The sequence below is a fragment of the Perca fluviatilis genome, chromosome 5, assembly GCF_010015445.1.
Source record: "Perca fluviatilis chromosome 5, GENO_Pfluv_1.0, whole genome shotgun sequence".
In the NCBI taxonomy this organism is placed as follows: Eukaryota; Metazoa; Chordata; class Actinopteri; order Perciformes; family Percidae; genus Perca; species Perca fluviatilis.
Genome location: NC_053116.1, coordinates 34,107,799 through 34,132,168, shown reverse-complemented (window position 1 = coordinate 34,132,168; position 24,370 = coordinate 34,107,799). Strand labels below are relative to the sequence as shown.

The 24,370-nt window shown below is 41.3% G+C and overlaps 1 protein-coding gene across 1 annotated transcript; it reads right to left on the bottom strand.

Moving 5' to 3' along the window:
* Positions 1-4,673: 4,673 nt before the first annotated feature.
* sdcbp2 (syndecan binding protein (syntenin) 2) lies at positions 4,674-24,148 on the bottom strand. Its single transcript, XM_039800762.1, has 9 exons — positions 23,993-24,148; positions 18,811-18,862; positions 17,056-17,152; positions 13,733-13,833; positions 11,248-11,412; positions 9,646-9,821; positions 8,693-8,864; positions 8,069-8,160; positions 4,674-6,430 (listed from the first exon to the last, which is right to left on the bottom strand). Exons 2-9 carry the CDS (start codon positions 18,859-18,861, stop codon positions 6,376-6,378), a joined length of 909 nt encoding a protein of 302 aa, XP_039656696.1. The 5' UTR covers position 18,862; positions 23,993-24,148; the 3' UTR covers positions 4,674-6,375.
* Between the last annotated feature and the right edge of the window lie 222 nt (positions 24,149-24,370).

The following is a 24,370-nucleotide window of genomic DNA, read 5'->3' as shown; positions in this document are numbered from 1 at the left end:
TCACTGCAAATCCATCAACCTGATTTGTTTAATGGATCATTCTGCAAAGCATTTCTAGACATGGAGTACTACATGTTAGTCGACACTCAAAATGTAAATCAATAAGATATCTGGGTTGTAATCGCATTTAGGATCAGGGTGTTTATTTTGTGTGAATGTGTGTTTCTTGAGAGGACTTTAATGAAAGTGGCACCTGACGACAATTCCCTCTTGTTGCTGATCTTGTGCAGATGTTTTACGCCATGTGTTATAAGGACAAACAAGCCGACTGCAACTGTCACATCGAAATTTGTCTGTCTCGCTTCCCGTCAGAGACTCGTGAGGAACACCCGAAGAAAAAAAAAAAAAAAAAAGTCCGACGCCAACTGAATTGTTCAGTTCTTTGGTGAAGAAATAAGCAGCGTGAATCTTTTCTTTTCTTTTTTTACTATTTGGTTGACATATTTTGCACTATTGTTCACTTTATGAATTTAAGCAATTACTTGAAGTTGAGATTGTAAGTAAGTGTATAGTCCACTGAGTTCTAACTGATTGTCCTGTTGGGCTGCAGTGTCAATTCAGTGTGACAAAGTGCTGATCATGTTCAAGACAAAGATGAAAGAGGTTTAACTAAAATAATCTAGACATTTCAGGTAGATCCATGCCATTATTTCTGTGAATTTCATCCATGATAAGAACTTTTGAGCTCAGCTCTCATTTGACCACAATATGTATCTACAGGCCATACAAAATAAATGGACATTTAAGTCTAAATGATGTTGTAAAAACACACACTGGTAGAGAATAAGCAGTGTTTATGCTACGTGGTCAAATAATGTAATTGTCAGACGTCAGTGACAATCATGGCAACCCCCTGTCTGTGTTTGCGTTTTCACTTCATCGATTTAAAGGGTCCACAAAAGCAGCGGCCGTTGCAATGCATTGTGATCCATGAAAGGTTTGAAGGAATCCCTTAAGACGCTGACACACCAACCCGATTATCGGCCGTCGGACAGTCTGGCGAGGTCGGTGACTCGAGTCTGTTCGGTGTGTTCCGTGCCGTCGTCCATCGGAAGAGCCGTCTGCCTTCATTTTGACCGACCTGACTTGCTGGGTCGGAGGGCGGGCAGTCGGACTCAGTGACCAATCTGATTGGTGGGGTGCTAACCTGGAAATGACGAGCGGGATGAGTGACGGACGCCTCTCAAAATCTGATGAAAATCTTTGTCGATCTGAAGTGAAGACAGATTCAGCAACTGCATGGCCTATTTTTTGCTTAAAATGTTTTCAGAAACATTACTATTCTCGTAAAAAAATATGAGATCGTATTTCGAACACGCCATTACGTTCGGCTGGAGAAGCCAGACCCACGTGACGCATTTGTCATTTCCGGTTTAAATTTTTTTTGGGGGCGACAATACAGATTAGCGCCACCTGCTGTTATGGAGACGTGTTACATCTCGCGCACACGCAGAACGTACACTCAAGTCGGCGTCGCTTCGGTGTGTTGCGAGGCACTTTTTGGACCTCGGGGAGCCGACTGATCAGTCCGACGGCCGGCCGTCAGGTTGGTGTGTCAGGGCCTTTAGAGACACAAAGGCAGAGACTGCCTCTTCTCTACTTCCACTTTTGCTCATCCATAACTTGAACATCACTCTCATTACCATGAGTTGTGCACTAGTCATGTTACCATCTCCTGACTGTGTGAGCCGCTTGGCTAAAGTGGATTAGGAGGCTACAACTATTTTATGTTTTAGAAAAAGCCATATAATCCTGCGAGGGAGCAGGCGGGAGGCGGCCTCCTCCTCTACATATTGATGTTTTGTGAAACGAAATCTCTTAACGATGAAAGTCATGTGACTGATAACTACTGTATATCATCATCGTAACTGATTCCAGTCAGTCCAACTCTGCTGCTGGCATTAAAAACAGGCTATTGTAACCAACACAGGGTGATGGAGGAAAGGAAAGGGTTGATATAGTGAACTTGTGATGCTGTGTTAACAAGTTCAGGTTTAGGAATTCAGGCTTGTTGTGGGTAATCATGTCAAACCCCTTAATTTACCTCTAATCACAACAGTCTACACATTAGCTGCTTATGCGGTCATGTATGTGAATGTGTGAGTTTATTTCTAAACTGTAGTGCATTTTTATTAATATATTACGGAGACCCCCAAAGCCTTGAGAGAATATTTTCTTTTTTAAATATATATATATATATATACATACAGTATATAGTGCTTTGGATCTTGTGCACACAAGATATCTTGTTGGTGTACGCGTAAAAATGTGTTAACACATACTTAATGTTGTGCAAATATTACATTTCTAAGCGGGTTTTTTTTGCTTAATATTGCCTTCCATAATTTTTGTTGCATTGACACGTAAAAATATATTGAGTTAACACAACCACACTGTGTTAAAACGCATTTCAATGTTGTCTAAACACTTAATCTCTAAGACGCTTATTTGCGTTAATCACATTCCATAAAAACCTGCGTTTAGAAATTAAGTTGATAACCACCGTCATCATACATACATACATACATACATACATCATACACATTATATCTTGTACACAGGTTTTCATTTAATACCTTGTGCACCCAAGTTATTGTCTTGTCCGCGGAAGATATTATGTTGTGCACACGATACATTTTGTGCACAAGTTATCTTCTTAACTTGTTTGCACACATTAAAATAATAATTTGTGTGCGCAAGAAAAGAATGAATGTTTTTCTCTATATTTAAAACTATATTTTTTTTTTTGGGGGGCCACCGTATTCAATAGCTTTTTGTCTTTTGCTTTAACATGTTTAATGTATGCTGGTGTTGCTAACAGGCCTGTGTTAACACCGTTATGCCTCCACTTACTTGTCCTAATAGGGCCTGGTGAACATAATCACATCTTTGGAGCCATTTTGTCCCCTACATTTTCCTATTGAATGGGTAACAAACAATATGGCTTGCAGTGTCCTTGTTTAGGATTCTAAACCTTGTTATAAAGGATTCAGTTAAGAAGAGGCTTGAATCTCTTCAGGGTGTGGTGATTGATTGATTGATTGATTGATTGATTCATTAAAAGTTTAATCTGACTTTCTTCGGATCAATCGTTACTATACAGCACTTTATCAAAACCCATTCCAAGATTATTGCAATGCCAAGGAGGCCGTTATGCCGAGTGTCCTACGCTGTCTCTGCAAGGACCTCGTTGTATCTCACAATGACCCCGTTTTCTATTTCTGTCCCATAATACACCTGAACGTCCTGCTGTAGAGGGGACAGTGTACAGTATGTGAGCGGAGGGGGGGGGGTGATTATATACACTATATCCTTAAACACGTATGATGCTGAATGTTTCTTGGGGAAGACAGGAGGAGGTTGGGGGGGGGGGGTGTTTGGCTTTTTGTGTCAATATTTGAATGTGTATTATCATTTTATGCTTCATTCTTGTCCAATTGTCTGAGTATGTGTTCCATAACCTATGTAACGATAATTAATGTATACAGAGGTCATACCAAGTCCTTTAACATCCTACCATTGAGGGCATTCAATGCTTTGTATTAAAAAAAAAAGTAGCTGACATCATTGATATCTACACATAACATAATGTAAATTAACTATTTTAATGGCAATAGTAGTGTGTACAGTTAAAGACATCAATGGGCTACTTCTCCATTCACACTCTCACCACACTGTATAAAGAAAGACCAAAAGCCCCTATATTAAACAGCATGGAGCAAACCTTTCTGTTGTCTTCATCTGTGTGTTTGTCTGAATCTCGTCTCTCTGGATGTTTTTCTTACTTGATTTCTTATTCGTCCCATTTTCCCAAACCACAGCGATTTATTTATTTATTTAACGAGGAATACCTCTTGAGATGTATCATCTCATTTTCGAGAGGGTCCTCGATAGGACTGGACAGTACAAAGGACAAGACGTTACAGTACAACATACACATTCACTCACATACTAACCTCCCCCACCCCACACCCCTGCCCAGACATCACCAGAATGATCATTACAAAATGTATGAATAGTAATTAAGAACAAAAGATAGAAAACTAAAAATCTGATAATCAAAAAACAATTACACCAGAAAGCAATCACGTTTTAAGTAAATTTACAACAATGGCTTGTTTGCTAATAAATGAAAAAAGAGGTCTTGAAGGATCTCAAAGACGTGATTAATCTTAGTGACCCAGGCAAACTATTCCAATCGAAGGGAGCTTTAAATTTAAATGAACGCCTGCCAGTTTCTTTGAAAATACGAGGCACTTTAAAGGGTAAAAATTCAGTGCTTCTTAAACTATGAATTGCTTGGTAAGGTGTTAAGTATTGTTTCAAATAAGATGGATAATTGAGATATATACATTTGAAAATAATCTGGAACCAGTGAAACGGTCTCCTAGCATTAGGTGACAAGATATTCAGTGAAGAATACAGGACACAATGATGAGTTCTGTAAGGGCATCTCAATACAAATCTACAGATACTATTAAAAACAACAGTCAAAGGTTTGAGATTGGTCTCAGTAGTGTTCTGATATACTGCATCAGCATAATCTATGATTGGAAATAGTAATTGTTTCACAATTCTTAACCTTATCATCTGTGTAAAACATTCTAAAGAATATGTCAGTATGGAGATAAACGTACCATCCTGAGTGGAAGACAAACACCACCGAGCCAATGTGAACAGAAAGACTGTTTATTTGTTTTACAATATTATCTTGGTTACATTCGTATATAAACTTTTAAGATTTTTTTCTAGCATTTTCTTACAGAATGACAGTGATGTTTATCAGATTGCATACCTAGAAAAGTAAAAGGAATACATGCATCCAAACATGAACAGCATTAAAAGGAGCAACTTTATATAACAAGTAGAAATTCACAACTGTGAGCGCCGCTCAGTCTCAATGTGCTCATCAGTCAAGGAAGGATTATTACAGAGGGGCGTCCTTTAACGACACGTAGCAGAGGAGAGCAAGTTCAATGGCTGAGCTCATGATGTGGAATTTTAAATGCCTTCAATTTGAGCGGATGATTTTCAGCATCAAATTTCAGCAGTTTCTTATGGTGAACATACAACTTTGTTTTCACGAGTTCTCTCGTTAACATGAGGCACCACAAACAATAATTAAAAAAAAAAAAGCACAACTGTTGAAATGGATACAGGAAAGACAACCTTTTAAAAAAAAGGTAGTGGAAAGTGCACTTAGTGGGTCCGCCCAGCACAGACCCTGTCCAGACAAACACCAACAACTTCCTTGAAAACACCTCGGCTGGCTAATCGCATCAACGCACTGCGATCTTGCTCACGTGTGCCTTTCACCATCTCACAGCTCCTATGGTGTTTGTGGACAGGGCTAAGTTCCAGCTGCATGGGGCAACAAACATCTACTGCGTCCTCTTTCCCTACACTGTCCCCTGGAATGTGCACACAGTGTCCCCAGTACCTACAAATTCAACACATCAGAGCCTCATCATGACATTTGCCCGCAGAGACAGTTAAGTGTGGTACAATTATACCTCGCCATCTCTTGGAGAAGGTGGAAACCGCTACGTCGTTAACTCTCACGTACATGTTAGAAATGTTGGGTATCTACAAAAATAAAGTAAAAATAATCTCTGTGCCAAAACCTACACTATTTTTATTTTACCAATATATGGTACTAACTAAAAACAACGCTATTAGTTTTACTGGCCAAGTAAAAGAGACACTGGAATCCGGAATCCAGTCAGCAAACGTTTTGTCAAATGTGAGGTCCCAGATGTTAATTCAGCTCAGATTACTTACGTACACACATTAGGGGGCCGAGTGCAGGGGCTGGGGGCACAGCCGTGTAATCTACATGGTAGGGCTCTGATGACTGACCGTTGGATTTTACAGCATTTTGACAAGATGAAACGTCACATGCAAATGATTCATCTCCACAGTGAGGAGGAAGCTCTGGACTCTTGATAGTGTGCATGCTTTAAAAAACAAACAAAAAAAAAAACACATTGTGTACTGTCCTTATTCCTGTCCTTATTCCTCAAATACAAAACAAGAAAAATAAAGATGTAATACTTAGACTAAAAGGTTAACCTTCAAAAAGTACTAGACATGTCAAAGGAGATGAGGTTATGTAGAAAAGGTAAAGACTCTACTGAACTGGAAAAATAGAAGAAAAGAAAAGAAGGCATTTTAAGATTATGTTAAAGATGAGAAATGGCGACGATGATTGTGACGCAGGAGGTGGTTTGGTATGAAGGCAAATAGAGACAGAGAGAGAGAGAGAGAGAGAGAGAGACAGAGAGAGAGACAGACAAATATATGGGTGAGGAAAAGAGAAAGAGAGACATATCGCTGTATTGTAGACATCCTGACAGTTTACAGTCCTCCTGGTCTTCACACCTCTGGGACAGAGTGATCCATGGCTGACCGCAGGAGACCGGATGACATCCTGGAGGAAGAAAAAATAAATAAATAAAAATCACATCCATCAGCTCGTCAGTGATCAGCATCATGTGAAATCTATTTTCACTCTGGGTTCATTTAAGGTCCCTTTCACATCTGTTGTTTGGTTCAGTTGGTCTGGACCAAGGAATGAAATGATACATTGGCAGCGGCTGAAATTCCACACTTACATGCTAATTAGTAGGCTTAAACAGTATGTGAGTTTTTTTATTTAGTATGTTCGAATCTTTTGATCTTTTGAAATCGTTTGAAACCAATAGAACGTGAATTGCATTCTATTTCTGGTGAACCACTGGACACTAAGCTGGCATTAATATCCCAAACAGGCAGCTCTGTAACTACAATCACGCTTCAATTTACACTTTTACATATAAAAAAATCTGTGATTTTGGACTAGTTGCTTACCATGGGTGACAACAGTTAAACGTTTCCAGGTGGCAGGGAGGCACTCAGGAAGTGACGTGGTAATTACAGCTCAGTGCGCCCGGAAATATACATACTACAAAAGTACGTTGAAGGGCTCCAGACTAACCTTTTTCATACAGGCGCACCAGCACATTATTTAGGTGCACCCAAACGTTTTCACCATGGCTTTTGCCGCCGCAATAAATACATTTTAAACATTAGTAGATATTGTCTCCACTACAACAGTTTTAATGTAAAAATCCACAGGAAAATATGGCTTTAAAAACTGAGAAGAAAAAAAAAAAAATGGGGAAAACATTACCGTAAATAACAAATTCAAATTCCATAGTTAAGGCTCAATTCTCATTGAATTATATCATATTATTCATATCTGAATAATAATAATTACTTTAAATTTGTTGCATGTCTTATTTTCGCTTAAATTTGAGCTATCGGATTCCACCGTGGCCATTCTAGTGTGATTCCACCAAAGTACCAGAAGCTCTCTGCTTCGCTAAAAATACGCGCCTAGTCTATTTGTCTATTATTTTTGAAGGATCGCAAGCTCGTTGCACAGAGCACATGCAATGGTTCAGGAAACGGAATGCGATATGTCAGATCCTGGGAGAGTGTTAGCCTGGCTGTTTACACCTGAAGCGCCGGTCAACAAGCTAATGACACATTACAGCTGTCTGTAAGGCAGCGCTTCTGCCTCCTGTCTGAAACCAACTCTACACACATGCACACAGAGACAGACCTGCAGGCGCAGCGGTGCAACCAATGAACGTTTTTAGAAGCACTTTACAGATTTTTGGTCGCATGTTGTGGTCCACTTTGCGCCCCCACCGACTTATTACTACTGAGCTAGTCTCGCTTTGCCAGACCAGGCGCTTAGTCGTGCGTGAGAAGAAAACGACTGGACAGATAGTCTAGCTAGCTGTCTGGATTTACCCTGCAGAGATCTGAGGAGCAGTTAACCATAGTCCTCACAAATCCACCGGAGTTTAAAAGAAAGCGGAAAGAAAGCGGACATCGGCGCGACTACTGAGCTAATAAGAGCAAACATGAAGCCATATGAACTCATTGATTGGTACGTTTTTCATCATCATCAGCGCTACACGGATCCGTGCGGGAAAAGTGTAATTCTGTCGACTGACAGCACCTTATGTGTAGTTATGAATGATAAAGAAAACGATTCCGTGAAATGCTGAAGTCCTACCTCTTAACCATGTGTTCATAGATGAACTTGGGCATGATGGTGATGGTCATGGCAGTCGGAGAGGTGCTCAGAATGTCCTTGATCTGAGAATCCTGGAATTTTCACACAGGGACAGTTTCATGTGAGGACCTCGTGGGATTAATGAATTGCCATCACATTGTAGGTTTCTTAAAGAGCACATGCAAAGCCTTCATCACAGGGCAGAATGGAACTACACACCTGCCAGAGAATAAATTGGACTAGAAGCAAACTATGGCTACGTTGCCGATACAAACTAAAGACCTTTTGACTTCACTTCACATTTGTACAGATGTGGAGCTGGTGAATGCTGCACTTACTTAAAAACGCTGCACGTTCCCACGTTATACTACATTCCGCAAGGATGTACGCAGCCATCCCAATGCAAAATTCAAATTAGCATCAACTTAACATTCTATAGGCACACATTTTCTGTATTTATTATAATTTTTAGTCCATGTTTTTCAACAATGCAAGATCAATAGAACCCATCTTGTCTTACAGCGCACACATTACTAGCTACTACATATAATTAGCACTAAGTAAAATGTTTATATTTGAGAGTATTTGATGAAAAGACTCTATATACAGAAACAAGTGTCTCACCTTGAGTCCAATAACGTTTTGGCCATTAATTTCACAGATGAAATGCTCCGTCAGCATGCCGTTGCGGGCTGCAGAGCCATCCTTGACCAGCGAGGTGATTTTACCAGACTTGTAGATAAAGCCCACGTGGCCAGAGCTGTCTTTGTGCATGGTGATGGTGCGCTGAAATGGTCTACAACACACACACACACACACACACACACACACACACACACACACACACACACACACACACACACACACACACACACACACACACACACACACACACACACACACACACACACACCCACACACACACACACACACACACACACACACACAAAAACACACACACACACACACACACACACACACACACACACACACACACACACACACACACACACACACACACACACACACACACACACACACACACACAAACAAAAACACACACACAAGCGGTTAGGAATCCACTCCGTTATAAAGACCCCTTTAATCAGACTATTTTATTTAAAAACGAAAGTGTACAAGTATATCTGTAAATTTATAATCATGATGAATAAAAAATAAAAAACTCAGAAAGTGATGGGAACATACAAGATAACGAGAAACTATTTGATAATGTTCGTAAAAACAAAAACAAAAACGGGAGCTGAGCAGCAAAGTGCAAAAGACGAAGCAGCCAGCAGAGGGAGCCAAAGCTTTCAGCTTCTTTCAGATACTATGATGCTGCATAGCAGCATAGCCACTGTACTGTACTGTACTGTATGTGTGAACCATTACAGTCTGGTATTACCAGGTAAACCTTTCCCTTTAGATAGATGAGAACACCTGTAACCATGGTAGCTGTACACATCAAAGATGATGACAGCCGTAGCCTCGCAATGCTTAGGAAACATAAAAAAATTAGACTAAATGACAAAAGGTTTAGGACACACTGTTATAACCTGTATTTAAAAACTCCTCACCTGTCCCTGACCACGAGCTCAATGCGGGTCTCCGCGGCAGCCTTCAGGGCCTTGTGGGCCTTGTCTACGCTCCAGCCAGCACAGTTCTGCCCGTTGATCTGAAGAACCTGGTCCCCAAAACGCAGCCCGGCCAAGGCCGCAGGAGAGTTAGCCTGCACCAGCTGGATAAACACTCCCTGAGAGAGGGCAGATAAACAGATAAAACATTCAAAATGAGTCCAAGGAATGGATGGCGAGGGAAGAGACAAAAGACAGACAGCGGTAGTGGAGAGAAAACAGAGCAAATAAAGAGGAAGGAGGCAAGGACATAGAGGAGATCAAATGTTCATAATGATATAAAGATATTGCTAGATAGTTGAAACAGTGAAAGGAATTAAACCAAGCGGAACCAACAGACTGCTGGTGTCTAAATGACTCTTTCAAAAAGAATAAGTTACACTCTCTAACTTGATGTCCATGCATAATAATTAAATCATTTGATTGGAATGATGTCTCTCATTTTGAGGATTCGGCGCCCTGTTAAGGCAGGTTTGTGGTGTCATCTCAGCAGTGCATCGATCATCAATACACTGAATATTCTCTTTTTGACAATTCCTTTCAGTCATCTGCCAACTGTATTAGTGCAATTCAACACAAACGGAATAATAAACTACTTCTTAACTACTACAAGAGGCTGTTACCACGCAGAAGCTGGGCGAGTATCGAATTTCACTTGTAGTTGTTTTTGTTTTTCTTACAGCACAATGTTACATTACAATGAATTCTTCATTGCTCTTAACACTGATAACAAAACACCCAGTCCCTGTTTTAGTGGCTAGCTTTACCCTGGTCAAATAACTGTACTGTTATAGCCAATGCACATATGTCCCAGGAATAGTACATGATAATAAAAACAGGTCTGTTACATGTCGTCATCATCATCAATTCAAGGGACACTCAAATTGTAACATCAGAAGCAGGTGTGTTCAAATGTGCAGCTCGACTTAATCTAAAAATATAGTTACTATTCATACTAACAACACTTTTTGCATGGGTTTCATAATACATGTGTTGGGAGTGGCACGCCTTTACAACCCCGGAAAAATGAAGCTGACGAATGTTTGTATTGTCACTCTGTAAAATGTATCTTCGTAAAGTGTATATTGTACTCAAAAGACGGAAACTTAGGAAGAGCCCTACTTGAATTGACTACGATTGCCGAAAGCCCATATTAGCTCTGGTTAAACTTTGATGTATTTTTTCATAGAAAGACGACGTGGATTTTGCCCACCATCTGATCAGTATCTGGTCACAAGACTAGTAATAGGATATGAGAAACTCTGGCTATAGAACTCAGACGTCATGGTTCCACAACAGTGATCTAATAGATTTAAATAAATACATAAATATCCCTATGAATAACACAACAGCCCAAAAAGTAGTCGTCAGAGTACTTTTTGCAAAACTCAACAGGTATTAGTTGCTAAATTAGTACTGGTCAGTACTACTACTGGTTATGTCAGATCATGATACTCCAGATAGGGAGTAAAAACAGGCTAAACGTTGATGGAAGAGAAGAAGAAGTCATCAGTGCCGGTCTAAGAGTTTGCGATGCTGACTCACATTGTCGATGGACCTGAGCCGGAGTCCCACCTTCCCTTCCTGGTCCTTACAGAGGATAATCTCCCGCAGCCCTGGGCGGATCTCTGCCCTCCTGATGCCGACGTCCGCCCCCGTCACGGGCCGCACCATCCCCCCGACACCTGAAATGGAGGGCACTGCCACTTGCTAAGGAGGGGGGGAGCCAGACAGCAAGGGAGGTGAGAAAGTAAAAGAGGTGGGTTGAGAGAGAACCAGGGAAATTGAGTGGGGGGTGAGACAGAGGCGAGAGGAAGAAAGGATTAAAGAGGCATGTTACATTAAAATTCAGGAACGCTGCATCAAATAGAGGCATGTGGGAGGATTCAATTTCATGTCCTCCTCCACCAGTGAATGAGATCAGGAGTGCTTCAGGCACTGACTGCTTTTGAAAACATTCATCATTAATATGCTCTGCACTGCAACAATGAAGAAACTAAAAACACTAGACAAATAATGGTAGAGGTGAAGATATCAGCAAGTGGCAGAGATCACAGATGGTTAAATGCCAGCTGACGAGCTAGGGTGCTGTGAGAGACTTGGCATCTGCAGGACACACACACACCGAGAGAGAGAGAGAGAGAGAGAGAGAGAGAGAGAGAGAGAGAGAGAGAGAGAGACACAGAGAGAGAGAGAGACACAGAGAGAGAGAGAGAGAGACACAGAGAGAGAGTAGTGAAGAGCTCACACCCTCCCACACTCTTCTCAGGCCCACGGTGAGTCACTCAGCAATGTGGATCTCCAGGAACAGAATAGTTTTGTGCTCTGATAGACCTACAGCTCATGGCTCTTTCCACCTACTAAAAACAGGCTTTTATTCAGAGGGCTGATCGTTTTAAGTGAGAGGCTTTAAAGTGCTCCTATTATGCCCATTTTCAGGTTCATAATTGTATTAAGAGGTTGTACCAGAATAGGTTTATGTGGTTTAATTTTCAGAAAACACCATATTTTTGTTGTACTGCACATTGCTGCAGCTCCTCTTTTCACCCTGTGTGTTGAGCTCTCTGTTTTAGCTACAGAGTGAGGCATCACACTTCTGTTCCATCTTTCTTGGGAGTCGCACATGCGCAGTTAAGTACTGCTAGCTAGTCAGTTGCAGAGTATGAGGGAGTGCCACGCTAGCAGCTAGGCGAGCATTATAACGTGTGTTACAAAGTGACGTACGTTCGTCACGGAAGTAAAGGCTGGACTACAATAGAGCTGTTTGGAGCAGTTTGTTAACAGTGTTTTCTCTGGAAGATGGTAAGTCCCTTTGGGGTGGACTTTGGGCATTTTCACTTTGTAAACCATAATGTGCACAAAAAGATATATAACACAATAAAGGAAAGGGGAAAAACCAAAAAGCATAATATGAGCACTTTAGTGTGACCTGAAATCTAAGAAGTCATTATTTATGAAATGGGTCGATTTTTTGACCCAACACTGTAAAAACAGATTTTAGATGGAATGAATATATCAATGGGGAACTCCACTGATACTATACATGAAAGTCTTGGTGGTGTCGCTTGAGTCAGTGTTGGTGGGGTCTAAAGACTACATGTTTTTGTTGGTTTGCGATCAACTTTTTATTAGCACCTTCAGACATACAAAACTAATTCCACAATGTGTGACAGGTAATAGCAGATGGTGCACAGAACAGAGAAACACAAATTGAACAAGAACAAAAACCCTCTCCCACCCTCTGCGGTCTCGAGGAAAACAGAATAAACAAACAAACAAACAAACAGACACCACAACTTGCCTAATCACTCTCCTCTAGTTCTTGTGGGGTTGAGGTCATTAGGTCTGATACTTGTGCTGCTGCGCTTTCCCATAGGCTGATAGTTGATGACTTGGCTTTGTTAATCCTTGCTGTAGAGAGTTCAAGCATAACTATGTCTAAAAAATACGTCAACCACTGTTTTATACAAAGCGAGTGGGGGAGGGGGGAGCCGGCGTTGAGCTATCATTTTCTTGGTTGCAGTTGAGCCGGCTGGCCAAATTTTCCTTTGTCTCCCAAGCAGGTGTAATTTAGAGTCGTCATTAAGTAACAAAACAATCGGGTCAGTAGGAACTCAACATCCTATCACATCAGATATTATTAATGTGGTTTTTTGTTCCAAAACTCATGCACCTGTTCACACTCCCAGACCATATGCAGGAAAGTTCCAGTTTGTTCAGGTTGGAAGAACGTGCAATAGGGAGTGGGAATGACTTTAGAGACGTATCTCTTCTGCGGAGTCCAATATGTCCTATGACATATGTTGAAGTGGATATACTGGTGATTTGGGTTCTTGGAACAGTTAAAAAAAAAAATAATAATAATAATGTTGTCCCAAACTGTCTCCCAATTAATTGCATTCCCCTCAGGGCTCAGCTCTCGCTCCCATTTCTTTACTATTGGGAGTTCTTAAAGACTACATGTTTGAAAAAGAAAAGAAAACGATTGCATGCGTTGACACACATCCCCAGGACATACACAACTACTTACATTGTCAGCCACAGGCATCAGGGCCAGGTTCCTTTGAATTTCATCACTGTTGAGGGCTAGACCCATATAGTCTCCGAGCTCCTCTAGGTTTGGGTACAAGCCTGGGAGAATAGAGAGAGGGGTGGAAGGAGAAAGGTGGGAGGATGGGTGAAAAAGTGAGCCGAAGAAAGATGGAGGGAGGCAGAGCAGGTGGGAGAGGTGTAGAGTGAGAGACAGGTGGTTGGGGGTGGGGAGAGAGAAAATATCAAATGTTACATAATGAACACATGAATGCATATGATAATACATATGCATGTCCTGCTTACCCCCCTACCTCTGCTTCCTACCCAGAGTTTCTATCAGCACTTCCACTAAATCGCAGCACTGACGACAAGCCATTTATGGCGTTTTCACAACTATAGTCTGTTTGCTCCGGTTCGAATCAGTTGATGATTGTAAACTTTTCCCCCTTGGTTTCTTTTCACACTGAGAAAAATCTAAGCAAACCAAAATGCATTACTATAAACCATAGGAGAATGGTCAAGCTAGTCGTCTCATGCATTTCCATTGTCAAACCAGCTCATTTCATATGAATCATTTTTTCAGACTGCCTCGCAAGCCACGTTACTACGTCTACTTGCTGAGACTTCACTCTGCTCGGTCTGTGTCCGTCTCCATCTTTAGCTGCAGCTGGTGTGACCACGGAGATGCGAATGACAGAGCGCTGCTACAGTTTGCATACTCTGCTGCAGCGCAGATTGCAAAGCAGACGTGACTACAGGAGCGGTTTAGCTTAAACTTGTGAAGCACACGGTAGTTGGCTCGGATCGCGTTCTTCTCACCACAAACGAACCATACTGAGGCGTACCAGAGTTCTTTGGTCTAGGTCTGTTTTTTTTGTTGGTAATATCGTGATATGACACAAGCGTTGTCTGTTTCTGGTTTTAAAGGCTGCATTACAGTGAGGTGACTTAATTTTCCAGACTTACTTTTATTATTTGCCTTTACCCACTTAGTGATTGTATCCACATTATTGGTGATTATTTATCAAAAATGTCATGGTGTTAATGTTTTGTGAAAGCACCAATAGTCAACCCTACAATATTGTTGCAATACTGACGTATTTGGTCAAAAATATTGTGATATTTGATCCATATCGCCCAGCTCTAAACCACACCAAGAGGTTGGGGTCCACCGTTTTGGGTTTGATTCAACTGAACTAAACAAGGCATGCCCATTGGTCTCCACCCGAATTCACAAGGTGTACAAACATTGTTATATTAGGCGCACCTAAAGCGTATTTTTTGCTGATCGCTCTCATTTCCTACACTTTATTTACTTATTCATGCCATCCATCACAGTAGGGTCCTGCTTGAGCCGTTGGAAGAATGCTGATTATGAGCACTCTGTGTTGCAATGTTGCTGGCATCAGTAGTCAGTTCCTTGCTATGACGGAAAGTGTTATCTATGATCTGTGTGTGTGTGTGTGTGTGTGTGTCAATCTATCAATCTATAAATACACACACACACAAAGCTTTAAAGCAAGTGAGTGATGCCTTGCAGCGTATGAGTGACGAGGCCTTCAGCTGGTCAGGTAGCCGCCTCTTAAATTTTTCCTCAGGTAAACTGAGTAACTGATTAACCAGTTTTCTCCTTTGAATTCTAAAACTCTATTACAGACGTAAAATAGGGGTTAGGATTAAGCTTGGTCTTCCCGTCTTCCCGTTTTACCGTCCCTCTCCTCTCGTCTTCTCCGTCAACACACACATCAACCATCAAGACCTACAGACAGTACCAGGAAGTAGCTAAGTGATTCTGAATCGATACTCGTGTCATTATTTGTTTTTGTCGACAACAATGACTGTACCAGGTGGGGTCAAGTCTAGAGTTATTGTTCGAGTAAGTCACTTCAGCCACGTACACACACTCCACCCAAGCACTCAGAAATCACCCACTGCACAGGTACAGGTGTCAGCTCTAGTCATAGTACAGAAAATAAAAACAAGAGAGAGAGAGAGAAACACCCACACCTTGTTGGCAAAACATAAAAAGCACAAATAATAGAGACCATGATTCATCCTGTACAACTAACATAATTTCTCACCTGAACCCTTTTCTTCTCAGAAGTCTATCTTGAGCTACAGTGTTTGGGAAACAGCCCCTGACCTTAAACCTCTATCTCCAGAGTAGTCCGTAAGTGAGGATTCTGGATTCCACTTTCTGATTTGTAACCCTTCATTTACCAGACACACGTGTCTTATTGATGCTTTAAGGTAAGGAAACAACTACAATTCAAATCACAATTTAGATTGTTTTGCAGCTTTAAAGAAAGCAGATGCATTTTCCTATTCCCTTAGAGTTCTTCCTATATGGATGAGAAAAGAAAAGTTGACAGGAAGAAGAAAAGTCCTTTTGAGGTGATTTAAAAAGGCAGCAGACACCATTTACTGCATTAGTATATCTGCCTAGGCTGTGGTCCAATGTTGATGTCAATCAGTCCCCTTTCAACTCCCGTTTTCTCCTCCCATCTCTCCTCTGGCTCCCTCTACACCCCCCAATCCCTCCCTACTTTTCAAATCAACTCCTCCTCTCTCTTTCTCCCATCATGCCCCTGTCCCAGCATAACTGCCAGAGCCAGTCTCCATGGTGACTCATAACTAGCTCTACTGAGGTAGAAACAAAAGACCACTGGACATTGCATCCATAGAGAAACTAAATGAGTGGGAGAATAGGAAAAGGGGGTGAGGTGATGGAATATAAGAAGAAGGGTTGTGTTTTGTGATTGCAAAAAGGGCCCTTTGCCCATTTTTAACACACTTTTGATATTCTATGGATGCCTCCTTTCTTTCTCTTTTCTTCCATCTCAGCCTGGTTTACTGCAAAGTTCATGTCTACTTTCACACAAACTCATTTCCCGAGAGCAGAAAACAATGAGAGAGAAAGACATAAATAGTCACAAACACAAAGGGAGAGAAATCATAGCCGGTGTGGGGGGGCCCCCCATTTACTCCCGTTATTGTCCAAAGACCCCATAAATCCTCCTCCCAGCCCAGTCCTCTCACTCCACTCGTCTTTATCCAGCCCTAATACTACAGAGCTGTTCATCTCCAAAGAATAGCACGGGCTCAGAACCACAGACCCCCCGCACACAGACATCAACAAAATATCCAGCATAAGAAACAGGGACCGAATGACAAGGAAAAAAGGAAAGCAGACATAGATGAAGGTGTTACAACTTAGAGAAAGAGGGGTTTCACTGATTTTTCTGGGCGTAGACAAGTTCCTAACACAATAGAGGGATAAAATACGCTCTAAAAACGTTCAACAGTATATGTGCGACTCACTTGATCCTGGCATCCCAGCAGTGGCGAGCTGAGGCGGATAGGTTCCCTCAGTGATAGCTGGCATCGAGGTGGCAGACTGGGCAAACTGGGCCTGGGCCTAGAAAGTAATCAGACACACCAGTCAACTGGAAGGACTTAAAATGGTAAATATTGGACACAAGGAAATGACTGAAGTGGGGTTGTTAAGGAAACATTAATTAATGTCCATTTACAAAAAAACAAAACAAACATTAAGTCTCAAACCCTGAATGAATGGTTTTAAGCGAGTGTGAGAATACGACGATTAGTAATCAGATTAAGTGATTGCAGAATACTTCTTCCTCCCCAACAATGTACCAGGGCAACAAACGATACCTTCAATGACATGCAAATGTTATAGGATAATCCATGATTTAATACTTAGTGACTTATTTGATGACTTTAATTAAGATGGGGGACTCACAAGAGACAGATTAAAGACAGAGGGCCCTATTTTAACAATCTAAGCGCACGGCGTGAAGCACATGGTGCAGGTGCATTTAGTGTCCAAATCCACTTTTGGCGGCGGAAAAAAGGGTCCGTGCACCAGGCGCGTGGTTTAAAAGGGTTGTACTTAGTGTCTTCATTAATTCATAGCTGTGTTTTGGGCGTAACATGCAATAAACCAATCAGAGATCTCCCATTCTCATTAAAAGCCAGGCGCGTTTGTACCTTGGCGCATTGCTATTATGATGGAGGATTTACACCGGAATATTTTTAATCTTTTGCATGTTTATGTGCTGCTGCGCTTCTGTGTGTGTGTGTGTGTGTGTGTATAATAAGCATAGTATGTGCGCACTGTGCATAAGCCTGTTAAAATAATAATGAAATGCTGCGTTAATTGACTTTAGACCAGGTTTGTGTTGGTCAATGGCACGATCACTTCCCGCTGCCTGAAGATAGCAATACGCCAAGAATTCAACTGAACACACCTTCCTGTAAGACCAGCACGCCCATGGGCGCAGGTGCATTTGCTATTTAAACGACGTGGCCGCTGGACGGTCTTAAAATAGCAAAGACAATTGCATCAGGCTTTGCGCCACGCTGCAAGACAGGGCCCAGAGTGGTCAAAATCAAGCAGCAGAGGCCAACTTTTGGTCCCTAATATGGGTCAAGTGCCAAAAACACTGGATCCTACATTTACCATAAAATCAGGTTGTTATTTTTTTTACTTTTATTTTTAGGATGTTTTTTTTTAACTCAAATCTGTTAAACAAGTAGCAAACTCCTTTTAGGGATTATTTGTAGTGCCTAGTTTGTGTACGGTCGAGAGATCAAGAGAGAGAGCGTATGTATGAAGTTAGCAGAAACGTTACAGCTGTGAACGTAGCAGTGCAGTGTGTGTACAATTTGGCTCTTTGTTGATGAATAAATGCTACAACTCCTCAAGACTAAGGCTGGGCTTAAAAAAAAAAGATCCAATGTCGATTCATAAAATCCAGAATCGATCTTTGTATCATAGGAAACTAAAAGACCTAAGAAATCCGTTGGTACCGATCACGTCATGCAAGCTTGTCGGGAAGGGGGTTAAATAACGCTCCAGAGATAAGCTATATTTTGGCATGGGGAAAAACTGCTATGGCCATTTTAAAAGGGGTCACTTGACCTCTCACCTTAAGATATCTGAATAAAATGTCACTCAAAACTCAGGACTATGTGAATCGGAATCAGTGGCAATACCCAGCCCTACTCAAGACCCAAGCAAAGTTCTCTAAACCGATTCACCCTAACCCTTACCTTGATAACCTTGTCGACCTTGAGGTCCTCGAGGGATGGATACAGGGACATCCTGAGGAGAAAACACAAACAGCTGTTAGTGGAGGACCTCGGGGAAGGGAGGATGGCATAGCTGTATAAGATAATAAACCAGCCAAGTAAGTCTCGCCAGACTACTGACTGGGATAACCTCATATTACCCAAATGTCATCCATTACCTTTACACTCCATTAAGCCATACTCTATAATAAGATTGAATTAAATGACTCCCTGTGATGTAAAAGGGATGCTATGGGGTGCTGATGATTCCAATGAGAATCAAAATCAACTATGTCACTTTCGGCAACATCCTGTACATTGTTTTAGTTTTCTGGATGACAAAACCATAAAAACACTGCTTACCTGCCTGGCATCATGAAATGGCACAGAGATGACATATGCGACTGACAGATAGAGATAATCAAACATTCAGCAAAGTCAAAAGAGAGCCATATGTTCTGCTCAGGATCCGGCAGCACAAACAACATCTCCACCTACTGAGGATGCTCGTTATAGATTGGGAAGACAGCCATTTCGTTCAAGCTAAATCTCAAAATCAGGCTGCATTGCAAATACAGTTCATAAGCAGACAGAAATGTTAATAGGCGCGGCCGGGTTAGCTCAGTTGGTAGAGCAGATACAGTATACATCGAGGTTTATGCCTCGATGCAGAAGTCCAGGGTTCGAGTCCGGCCTGTGACCATTCCCTGCATGTCTTCCCCCTCTCTCTCCTCTTTCTCACCTAGCTGTCCTGCCCATTAAAAAGGTGGAAAAGCCCTCAAAAAATAAATCTTAAAAAAAAAAAATGTTAACAGGCATTGACAAGCGTATTTGTGTTGACTTTGCCTTACTGCTGTAAATAACAAAGTCACAAACATTTAAGGTCTTTTCAGTGTATTCATTTACTCAAGCTGCGCACTGTTTTCATGATAAAGCTTTCTGTTGAAGGTCAAACAGTCACACTGAAAAACACATCCAGGTGACTTGTGTGAAGTACAGGCTGCCACAACACATAATACATGAGTAAACAGGGGTGGATGGAAAAACAGATAAGAGCATAAAAGCAAAGAAAATGGTCAATGGCTCTCACAGGGTCCCTTAATATTGTAAACCATTATGATAATAATGGTGGTCTACTCAAACCAAACTAGACTCAGAAGAACTCACTGCCACGGTACTACAAAATAGCAGCCTGAAGTGGGCAGAGGAAATTAAACCAGCTGACTGTGACTATGCACATTTCACCTTTATTTTTTACAGGCAAGTCATTAAGAACAGGTTCTTATTTACAATGGCGGCCTGATAGTAAAAATAAATAAATACATTTTTTTTTTTTTTAAACACGGCTGAAACATGCAGTAGTGGGAGGTCAGGTAATAAAAACAAATGTGTTTGAGTCTGACATGTGTCTGGATAAATCAAATTCATCCATTCATTTGCCTTGGTATACACTAATGCTCACACTTCTCTCTGTCCCCCGGTGTCTATCGTGATTTGAAAGGCAGTGGCTGCTTCTTAAGCATACTGATTACATCTAGTGTTTAACATAAAACAAACGCTGGTGGTTTAAGATGCTTGCAATGTAAATAGCAACATCCCCAGTTTTTTTTCTCTCTCTCTCTCAATTGTTCTAAAAAAAATAAAAATAAAAAAAACATTCAACATTTAAAAACCCAAATATTCTGTGTTACTATCGCAGGAGACAACGGAAACCAGAAGCCTGTGCTACGAAGCAAGATTTGGCGTTAACGAATTTCACGTTCAACCCAAGGTTTTGGGTATCACGACGGTGGATCACTTGTTACCGGGTTAAATCGCCGTGGTAACTTATGCTGAACACCTTATGCTGCTCGGGAGCAGGTTACGTTGGAGATTAGACATCAACCGGTGTGGGCGCCCGGATAGCTCAGTTGGTAGAGCGGGCGCCCATATATAGAAGTTTACTCCTCGACGCAGTGGGCCCGGGTTCGACTCCGACCTGCGGTCCTTTGCTGCATGTCGTTCCCCTCTCTCTCTCTCTCTCTCCCCTTTCACGTAATCTGTCCTGTCAATTAAAGGCCTAAAATGCCCCCCAAAAAATAATCTTTAAAAAAGAAAAAGAGATCAACAGGTGTAAAAGCACCGCCTACTGACCAATCAATACTCCATTGATAACGGCATCACCGTTCTTAGAAGATCAGGTGGAGCTCGGTGGGCGGAGAGAGGGAGGTGCGCTCAGAAAAGTTTACCCCATTAACATTCCCTGATGGGTTTCTTTATGAAAGATATAGATTTTCAGCAGAGGGAATTATGTAAGCCTATAGGCTATTTGTCGGCTTGTTGAGTCGTGTGTTGCCAATGCGCACGGTGGTTTGAATTCTGTTTTTATATTTTTTTGTTTGCTCTCACGATCGCGTCCCACTGCCAGGGTTGCAACTGAAATAATAGGCTAAAGCAACAACAGTGTATGGAAAGCTTGTGCCTGACTGATGGGGAAGTGATACTGATAAGCGTTGTGATTTACGCATTTACAACAACGGAATTTTTTTCCCCCAGCTTTGCTTCCTGTTTTAGGAAGCAGCGACTGTGTTGCATTTTGTCTGTAAAGCCGTGTCGGTTTTCTTCATATTTATGTAGGATTATAGTTTGCTCTTGTTATTTAAATTATGCAGCTCTGTAGATGTTTGCGATTGGTCGTGCTGTGCAAACACCGCCTCTTTTATGTGAAGGCGCGCGTCTCTAGATTGGGAAACCCTGATGGTTGATTGAACTAGTTGATAACCACCGTCGTGACACAGCTTATTCAGGACCGCGGTGGTTAGGTTAGGTGAAGCCGGGTAACTGAAATCAATCCAGGGCGTGTTGATCTTGATTCATACTACAGGCCTCTGATCATTTTCACATTTGAGAAGCTAGAATCTGAACATTTTTATCTTGAAAAGTTACTATTTACTACTTAAAGTTTTAGTGCGTATCTTTTTGATATTAATGAACATCTGTTACATTCAAGTCATTGCCAAATGAGTTGCTACAAAGCTAATTAAGACCATCAGCTCCACACAACTCTCTCTGTATTTCTCAGTATGGCTGTGTTCAATGTGGATTGGTCTGGTTATGTCATGGCCAATACCCGATCGACTTGATAAGGTCAGTATTATAGTATTTATAGGCTCAGAAACCAATCCAATGTATTGGATTCCCTAAAATAAAAAGGCATAAATGCCAAAAAAATTATCTGCACTTTAGTCTTCCCAGTCACAGAAGCATTGCTGATTTCTTACACATTTTCTTCATCACACCGTGACAACTGTGTGTCACTATCACAAGACACTGTGGACACATCTCTTACTCAATAAGGAACAGGAAAACAAAGTGAGGAGAATGGCAGTATTATATAAAAACAAAACAAAACAACTACAGAAGGACAAATGCCTAATGATAGCCATGACAGACACAAAAGACAGCAATATGTTAAAAAATCAAGTCAAGTAAAAAGACTTCCTTTTGTATTGATTAACCCCATCACAAATATATAAAAAAAATCCTAATACACCATACTTCACCAAAATAACCAATCACAAAAAAACTCTATACAAATGTTTTAAAGAGCAAAATAAATTAAGCACAAATATGAGTATGTGTTGATATGTAGGGCTGGGTACCAAATTCAATACTTTTTAGGCACAAACCGAATTGCCTCGAACGTATCGAGTATCGAAAAAAACGCCTCATCATTCAATACCTAATTTCAATACCTATGGAGTAAATCACATCAGCGTCAGTGCATTGTAGAGGCATGCCAGAGACAGGGCTCACGTAGTAGGAGCTTAAAAATAAATAAAAAGATTTGTGCCGTAATGTGTAATGTTGTAATTTCTTTACGGAAAAAGTATTGTTTAATAACAGGTTTCGAAGTCACGGTATTGGTATCGAACATTTTTTAATGATACCCAGCCCTATATGCCATGTGTACACAGTGGTAGAACATTCATTTTGAAACTAGTAAGAAAAAAAATGCTTACTGGTGTAAGTCCCTAAAATAAGCAAAGTATTCTGACCACAAACAAATTACTGCCACTCTCCCAGCTACTCCAGCCACCTACTCTACTCGGTTATTCTCAGTCCCCACAGACAAGAGCGTCATTGTGTTGGACACAGAGGAGCATTTTAATACTTTCTAGTGTTTACTTTACAGCTGTGTTTGTTTGCCCGCTTTATATTCCTCCCTCATTCGAACTAGCTGGCCGGAGTTATCAGTGAATAAGCCTGGAAAAAATGAGTTTGGGCTGACGGTGCAATGACATAAGCCTAATCCTAGACTCACTTCTGCCGTTGCAGTTCAAATGAAGTGGACAAGTGACGTTCTTTGAAATGTAAAGGGAAATTATCTTTGTATATAAACACAGGCTAAGAGAACAGCTTATAAAAAGGCATTGGTTTATCGAGAGGAGTGCTAGCAAAGCAAACGCTTTGGTGGAAACTGGAAAGGAAAGGGAGGGCTAACTTCAGTAAGCCTGAACGAATTGGTTAGATACAAGAATGTGGTCTTCTTGGCAGCTTATTCCGGTCTATTGACATGGCTGGGAAAAAAAGAGACAGAGGGAGCGGGAGGGAGGAGGAGGACTGACATGGTAAAACGGAACAGAGGTCTGTAACGGTACTGCTATGGACTGACCCACACCCTTCCTACTGTAACGGTAGCTACACCTAAATAGGCCACATAAACAGGCACCATAAGCTAACCTACTGTTTTGACGCTATGACAACACAGACTCAAAGACAATACGTAGGGCTTAACTGACGTTAGCTTAGTTATAACAGAACGTATCCTTCCCTTTATGTAATACAACATAATTGTTGCAAATCAACGTTAGCTAACGGCATGGTGGCTCACTGCAGTCATTACAAAATAACCAGCCGCTATTTAGCTGGTTAAAGCAGGCAGACAGATCTGGTAGAATAGCTAGCTAGATAGTTAACTTAGTTGAAATTACAACAGTTTGAAAGATGAATGAAGACAAAATGAATGTCTTTTAGCGGAGTCGCTGAGCAGACCCGTCTTTGTTCCGACATAAACAGCAGGGAAGCAAAAAGCTAGCCCGTATCGTTAGCTTGTTAGGTAAACGAAACCTAGACATAACAGTTAACGTTACCGCTACGGAGAGTTTGGTAGAGACAGTCTCACCTTTAATTTCTTGTCTGTAAAATCAGCTTAAACACTTAGGAATCTCAGACAGCAGCAAACTCCTTTAATTTTCAGCTGTTTTTCTCTCTCTTCGTCACTCCTGTTGGCTCTTCGTCGCGTTGCTGAAGGGGAATTCTGGAAAGTGATGTCACTGCTGGCTTCCTGGTTGTGCAAACCACGTCAATCAATGTTGACGTTGTAAGCCACGCCTCGTATCGGTCACATGAATTTAGACCAAAGACTCATCATGACCATTTTATACCTAACATAACTTATGACAACCGTCATGACCTGCCTAATAGTAGGCATATTAACCTTCTTTGTGTCCTTCTTTGCTTTCTTGTGTCCCGCTGTTGCACTCTGTCAGGGGTCAGGTAT

Bases quoted from the DNA above. Each gene is read 5' to 3' on its own strand.
- sdcbp2 (XM_039800762.1), bottom strand. From the start codon at position 18,861: ATGTCCCTGTATCCATCCCTCGAGGACCTCAAGGTCGACAAGGTTATC. The intron at 13,834-17,055 runs GTGAGTCGCACA...CTATTCTCCCAG, and splicing joins TGCTGGGATGCCAGGATCAA to GCTTGTACCCAAACCTAGAG. The intron at 9,822-11,247 runs GTGAGTCAGCAT...GCCCTCTCTCAG, and splicing joins GGCTCAGGTCCATCGACAAT to GGAGTGTTTATCCAGCTGGT.